The sequence below is a fragment of the Colobus angolensis genome, unplaced genomic scaffold (assembly GCF_000951035.1).
Source record: "Colobus angolensis palliatus isolate OR3802 unplaced genomic scaffold, Cang.pa_1.0 Scaffold125, whole genome shotgun sequence".
Lineage (NCBI taxonomy): Eukaryota > Metazoa > Chordata > Mammalia > Primates > Cercopithecidae > Colobus > Colobus angolensis.
This window is the reverse complement of record NW_012113697.1, coordinates 4,193,673-4,201,403: the sequence shown is the minus strand read 5'-3', so window position 1 is coordinate 4,201,403 and position 7,731 is coordinate 4,193,673. Positions and strand designations below refer to the sequence as shown.

Here is a 7,731-nt window from a genome sequence, read left to right as displayed (position 1 = left end):
GTAGAGACGGGGTTTCTCCATGTTGGTCAGGCTGGTCTCGAACTCCTGACCTCAGGTGATCCGCCTGCCTCGGCCTCCCAAAGTGCTGGGATTACAGCTGTACATTTCTTTAGGATTGCACTTGCTAGACTGTGTCAGGGTGATCTGCTCGCCTGCGATCCCCACCATTAACTGCCTTTACTGTCAGTTACTCATCCATCATTTTTATCCCCCAAGCCCAGCACATGGTAGGTGCTGTCAGTGTGTAATTACTAAATGATGAACGTCCATGAGCTACATAAAGATTAGTGTGAGAGCAAATCTTCCCCAGTAACTTCTTCCAACATTTACTGAGACTAATCACAACTTCCTTATCCCCCCAAAAGATCTCATGGGGTCTTCCTTCTCTTCTGTGATTTAAGCGATGCTACCTTTAGAAATCTGTGGTTACGGCCAGGCACGGTGGCTCAAGCGTGTAATCCCAGCACTTTGGGAGGCCAAGGCAGGCAGATCACCTGAGGTCGGGAGTTTGAGACCAGCCTGAACAACATGGAGAAACCCCATTTCTATTAAAAATACAAAATTAGCCGGGCATGTTGGCGCATGCCTGTAATCCCAGCTACTCGGGGGTCTGAGGCAGGAGAATCGCTTGAACCTGGAGGCGGAGGTTGCAGTGAGCCAAGATTACACCGTTGCACTCTAGCCTGGGCGGCAAGAGTGAAACTCTATCTCGAAAAGAAAGAGAGAAAGGGAGAAAGAGAGAGGAAAGGAGGAAGGGAGGGAGGGAGGGAGGGAAGGAGGGAGGAAGGGGGGGAAGGAGAGAGGGAGAGAGAAAGAAAGGAAGAGAGAGGGAGGGAGGGAGGGAGCAGGGGAGAGAGACAGTGAGAAAGAGAAAGAAAGAAAGAGAAAGGAAGAAAGAGAAAGAAAGAGCGAAAGAGAGAGAGAGAGAGAAAGAAAGAGCGAAAGAGAGAGAGAAAGAAAGAAAAAAATTTGTGGTTACTCGCAGAAGCTGACCCAGTCTGGCTGGGTCAATGACTAGTAGTATCTTCAATTCACGTTAAACACAGATCATGACCAGGCACTGGGGAGCTGGGAGGGGGCTTATGAGGTGGCTGTTGTCTCTGACCCTCGCAGGTATGAGACAAGACTTTATGAGGACTGGTGCCGGACAGTATCAGAGAAATCACAGTACAATCTTTCCCAACCACTTCTGAAACGTGACCCAGAGACGAAGGAGATCACTGTCAACTTTAACCCACAGGTTAGTCGGCTGACAGTAGCTCTCTTTTGGATGTCTGAAGAGTTTCTTTGAATTCTGCTGATTTCAAAGGCATAAAGACTTTTTTTTTGAGACAGAGTTTCACTCTTGTCGCCCAGGCTGGAGTGCAGTGGCACGATCTCAGCTCACTACAACCCAGCCTCCCGGGTTTGAGTAATTCTCCTGCCTCAGCCTCCCAGCATAAAGACTTTTTATAAGACCATGCAAAAGATGCTCAAAACACTTTGTACCCTGGATTTCTTTTCTGGGATGAATCCTGGGGCGTAGTGTTTTATTAAGTGGCCCATGTTCACATTTTTCACTAGGGTTACTTAATATATTTGCTTTGATTTTGCACAACAGGAAACACTACAAAAGATCACCAATCATGTAGTAACAAACATAGCCCACTGGGCCTACCTTGAATATTTACCATGCCTGAAGGCCATTGACTAGATGCTGGAGGGCCAATCAAGGGCATATAAGACTTGGCTCCTGCCCTCAAGGAACCCACGGTCTAGTTGGGGGTCACAACCTTAACATGCAAAATTGTATCTTCACTAGATGGCATATGGTAAATCCCAGAGGAGTGGCTTTGGAAATAAGACTCTAGATTAGTGGTTCTCAACTGGTGGTGATTTTGTCCTCCTGGAAACATTTTTGTTTGTCAAACTAGGTGGAATTGCCAATGGCATTTAGTGGATAGATACCAGGGACGCTGCTAAACATCCTGCAATGCACAGGAAAGTGTACCACAACAGTCCAAAAATGTCAATAGTGCTGAGGTTGAGAAACTGTTTTAGATGATCAGAGGGGTGGAAGACCAGTGGGGACCACAGCAGCCACAGAAAGTTTAATGCTGGAGAAAAATGATAACTAAAGGTTAGTTTGTATCAAAAACAATATTACTCAGGTTGAAAAAAACGGTATTGGTCACACTAAGCTAAAAGCAGTCACCTACATCTGCCTTGATGGCATGTGCTCCAGAAATGCACTATAGATTGAGCTGAAAACCAAGCTGATGGCATATTGGCATCTTTCAAGAAAATTGCAATTTAAGTGGAACATCGCTTCCTCCTCTGCAATCAAAGTCAACAAGGAATATAGAAGATTCATTTATTCACTTTGGCAAGACATGAGTCTGTTTAACTGACTGAACCCCTTGGATCAATTTCATTGGCATTCACTGTGAGCAATATTGAATATTAAATGCCTAAAGAGATGAATATCTGGATTACCAAGTAGGCCCACAGTCTCCATGTTGTAATATAGTAATTAAGCCCTTGAGATAAATCCTTGGTATAAGATATATTACTATATCATAATTAAGTCCTTGGTACATAACCATACTTAGTCCTGCATTGAAGATGGACCAGCCTCTATGTGCTCCAAGGACAAGGACCTTATCTGCCTTAATGTGTAACACATAGGGCGCACTTTATAGATGTTTGCAGGCCATAGAAGGGAAAGGAGGGAAACAAGAGGTAAAAGGTGGGGGAGGAATAAATATGAATACCTAAACTATAATGTGAGTTGATAGAGGACAGCTACAAGCTTAACAAGTCAAAGAAGAACACAGTCACCCCTTGACATACAACTTCAAACAATGTGGCCAAAGCTGGGCTATTAAAAATGAACAGTGACACACTTCTCAGTCTAGAGGGACATGATCAGAAATTTGCTTCTCTGAGGACAAGATAAGAATCGTATAGGTTAATTTTTTCAAATTTATGTAAATCATTTAAATTATTTTAAATGTCTTATTGTTGGACATTTACATTATTTTACCGTTTCATCAGTCTGTATTTCTTGGATTCTAGGAGGCCTCTTTTTACATATTTATATCTCTGAAATTGGCATGTTTGTAGTTTAATAGACTGCATGTTTTTCTTTTTTCTTTTGTTGCATATAAAATAATAGTGAATCTTACAACTGGTGACATCTTAAATTGGATAAAGCATGGTATAAATAATGCTACAACAAATATCCCTAGTTTTTATTGTATGCATTCTTGATTATTTCTTTAGGATAAAAGTCCAGAAATGCAATTTCTGGGCTAAAGGGCATTCACATTTTGAGACTTTTCATGCATACTATCAACTTGTTCTTTAGAAAGATGGAACTCAGTCATTTTCCCGCCAACGAGACATTGTTCATTCCTTCAAATAGTTTCCAGACTGTTGAACGAAAAAAAAAAAACCTCAATGTTGTTCAATTTGTGTTTATTTAATTACTAGTAAATTTGAATTTTTATCATGTGTTCATTACTCATGTATATTTATTCTTCTTTGAATTGCTTGTTCATGTCCTTTGCCCATTTGCTAGCAGAAGTGCCCTCTCTTCCTGTGAATTTGTTAGGATACTCAGGAAATATGTGACAGATACTAAGAAATCTGCTCCAAAAATTTTGCCAGTTTAAATGGCCAAATATGTTGGGCATTTTATGTTGATATTTTATGCCCCAAAATTTTTATGTTTTATTTTGTGGTTTTATGTTTGGAATGACTTTCTCTACTTTCCTATTATATTAATAGCCCCAGATCTTTTCTTTTAATTATTTTCTTTTCACTTTTTACAGTTAAATTTTTAGTATCTGTCTTGAGCTTACTTCCAAGAAAACTAGAAGACTGAGCCCATTTCCCCAAAAAGTGGTTAGCATTTGTCTGAATGCTGACTAGGGTTTGCCCACTCGCAATAAAGAATTGGCCCAGAGCACTGGAAGGAGAGCTAGGAGCCGGGTGTCTTTATATGAGGGGGAGATAGGGAGAACCTGGGGCCATCTGTTTCATCACCTGTACCTATGCCCATCAGTCCTCATGGGTTCAGATAGGAACATCAATAAATAGGGAAGGATGAAGAAGAGGGTGCCTGGAAACCCTGTTGTTTCATTGGACTCTTTCTGCTTGGTTTCTCACTTCTTCAGTTGCTACTAAATTTGGGACCCCACAGAAGTTCGGAGCAGCCTGGATGAGTTCCATTTCCTGAACCCCTAGCATGTTAAGACACAAGGAAATGCCAGCAGAGGGTTACAGAAGTTGTGGGGTATTCCAAATGATTACATTGAATAACTAAAGTTTTATTATGGGCACCTCCTCTCAATCCTGCCAGCGTCTCACTATGACTGTTTCATTTGGAGAGAATGCCACAAGTCTGAACTTGAGGCTTCTCATGAATGTTGGTAGCCCAGGCCAGATGATTCACCACCACCCTTGATCGGGAACTGGCTGGGCCAGCATAAGCCCATCATTTCCGCAGCCACATTGCCCAAAGCACAGAAGGCAGAGCCCTCCCCTGCTATCGCTCTTGCCTCTGTTCTCAGGTTTTCCTCTTCTTTATGATCTACAGATTTAGGAGCCTTGTTTCTGTCGGAGACATCTTCCTTCTGCCTGATACTTGGTTTTCCTTTTCTGAGACTAGATTTAAGAAACTGATAGGAGCAGAACTTAAGAAGAGACCCAGAAGATCTTTGGGCCTCCTGGGATTGTGCAGTCCTTGACCAATGCTGCAGATTATTCATTGTAACTGAACGACAGACACTTGTGTTGCTTCTTTTCTCCAGCTGCTTTCAGTGCTGAAAGAAATGAGCTATCTTGAAGCCAGAGAGATGACACACATCCCTGAGACAGCAGCAGCCATGTTCTCCTCCAGGGATTTCTATCGGCAGCTTGTGGCTAATTTGGAGTTGATGGCAAATTGGTACAATAAGGTTATGAAAACTCTGCTGGAGGTGGAATTTCCATTAGTGGAGGAAGAGCTGCAAAATATTGATCTCCACCTCAGAGCAGCAGAGGAGACTTTGAACTGGAAAACAGAAGGTAACGGCACCATCTGAAGTCTGACAAAAACATGGAGATTCGAGGATCTAATAAAGTTCATAGAACCTCCAGTTATTCCCTGGCAATCTTATTTGGGTTTGAAACATAAGTCTGTCTTCTCCTTTGACACATATCCAAGCAGAGAAGGCAAAAAGAGTTGGTATTCCTTTTCTTTCTTCTCTATGGATATAGTTGGTAAATTTAGAAAACCTTGCTGCCGTGCACGTTGGGAGGCTCAGAGGTTGCATAAGATCTCCTACAGTCTCCAGCATATATTGGAGCTCTCACTCCATGAGTGAGAGCTCTTACTATATTATCTTTGTTATTTAATTTTCTTAACTAGATTGTAAACATCTTAAAGCAGTATCTTTCAATTCAATGTACTTTCATTGGCTGATTAATACGTGCAGGATACTGTGTGACAAACTAGAGAGATTTGAGGTGTATGGGACTCGGTCTCTACCCTCAAAAAGCTCACATTTAGTGGGGACAACAGACAGATATACAACCTAAGTTATACAGAGCCATATGATGACTTTCATGAAAAGCCATCATAGAGTTAAAGTGTGACCAATCACAGGAGAGGGATTCACAGGACAGAATCACAGGAGGGAATCACAGGGGAGGGAGATTAATTCGAATTAGGGTCCTCAGAAGGGTTAAAGTTTGAAGAAAAAAAAAAAGGATTACAGTTGATTCATGAAAGTCTTAGAATGCCATATTAAACAAGTTAGAACTTTAGTTCATGTGCAAGAGGAAAAGACATTTTCAAAATTTAACATGATGCAAGTGCTTAAAACATAAAAAGAAAGATTAACCCAAATAAGGTCATCAAGTCTCACTGGTATTTGGATATAAAATTGAATTCCCTAGCAGCTGTGCCAACTTTTGTGTGCTTGGTAAGTAAGCATTACCCCTTTCTCTTCCTCCATAATCAGCATCATGGTAAAGGTTGTCTTTTTAATACAACTAGGAGGGAGAATATTCTGATGATAATGAAGTTACCTGTATAGAAAAGTCTTATAACACTCGCAAGTATTAAATCCCTACATTTCATAGCAACTAGCCCTTTAGCTGTGCCACTGCAGGCTATTTCAATTAATTCTGTTTCTTTTGAGGAGCAGGCATTTGTGATTATGTCACTCAAATCACCAGTAGTATTCATGATCTTGAACAAAGAATTCAGAAAACTAAAGACAATGTGGAAGAGATCCAAAACATCATGAAAACATGGGTGGCTCCAATATTTAAGAGAAAAGATGGAAAAAGAGAATCCCTTCTTTCTCTGGATGATCAGCATGATCGAATGGAAAAATATTACAATCTCATCAAGGAATCTGGCCTTAAGATCCACGCCCTTGTTCAGGTAATAACCCAGCCACTCAGGCGCACATACAGTAAGTTTAGGGAAAGCATCAAAAAGTGTTTGTGTGCAGTAAGTGATTTGGAAAATGAGGACAATCAATAAATGCAGTGTCTTCTGAAGTCAAGGATAGAAGTTTAAGCTGATAGCAAAATACTAAAGCTAATAGATAAGGCAAATGAAAAGTTGCATTTTGGTATCGATGTGTTGAAATGATTACTATCTTCACGATGGCAACACTTAATAGTCACATGACTTCGGTCTCACACCTGCCCCTAATGGAAGAGAAGAAGATGACAAGGGCAGAATCCTAAATTATCCACTGCACTAACCACCCCCCATCCCAGCTTGCCCACACAACCTAGTGTGGTCCTCCAGCATCATCCTTATAACCCAGCTCCGTAGAACCTAAAGAAATGAAAGGCTACCACGGTGTCACTAACTGTGTGTGATAAGAGGAAAAAATGCGGAGTGCTGCACTTCAGGCAGTAAAGCTCTGCCCTGCATTAGTGGTCACAGAAACTTGATGTCCCATCATCAAAGACCAAAGCTGCTTTGTGAACAATGGGAAAGGATTATAATATGGCCACCAGCTCCAGCCCTACGCAAGTAGCCACAGGGCAGTGTCTGACAAGTTGACTTCTGTGGAAAGTCACAAGTGAATCACAGTTGTCTGTGGATTATCTGTGGTTTGAAGCACAATAAAAATGTTGAGCCGTAAGCACTAATGATTGCTAGAATTAAGAGAAGATAATTACCCCAATTTTGTCTTTGAGAGATAAAGAGTCCCTCAGTTTGATGGAATTTTTAACCCCTTCTGTCCCCACATCCAGTAAATCAGTAGCTGTTGTAGAACCCAGGCATCCACTTTTCATTCATCTTTCTTTCATCTGACTGTTCATTCATCCACCCATCTGTCCATCAACTGTATTTCCATAGCTGTCCTGGGCACTATATCGAATACCAAGAAAATGTAAGATACAGTCCCCGCTTTGAAGTAGAAGAAAATCATCAGGCAAAAACAAGAAACTACTTAAGATTTTAAAAGTCTAAAATCTGGCTGGGCGTGGTGGCTCATGCCTGTAATCCCAGCACTTTGGGAGGCCTAGGCGGGCGGATCATGAGGTCAGGAGATGGAGACCATCCTGGCTAACATGGTGAAACCCTGTCTTTACTAAAAATACAAAAAATTAGCCGGGTGCAGTGGCGGGCACCTGTAGTCCCAGCTACTCGGAAGGCTGAGGCAGGAGAATGGTGTGAACCCGGGAGGCGGAGCTTGCAGTGAGCCAAGGTGGAGCGACTGCACTCCAGCCTGG

The 7,731-nt window shown here is 41.8% G+C and overlaps 1 protein-coding gene across 1 annotated transcript in view; it reads left to right on the top strand.

Annotated features, from left to right (window-relative positions):
* The window catches only part of DNAH9 (dynein, axonemal, heavy chain 9), a 392,924-nt gene that overhangs the window by 52,217 nt on the left and 332,976 nt on the right, over positions 1-7,731 (top strand). Inside the window, exons 12-14 of the mRNA XM_011933244.1 lie at positions 1,114-1,240; positions 4,797-5,052; positions 6,177-6,418. Coding sequence (XP_011788634.1) covers positions 1,114-1,240; positions 4,797-5,052; positions 6,177-6,418 — 625 coding nt within the window. The remainder of the gene's footprint in view (positions 1-1,113; positions 1,241-4,796; positions 5,053-6,176; positions 6,419-7,731) is intronic.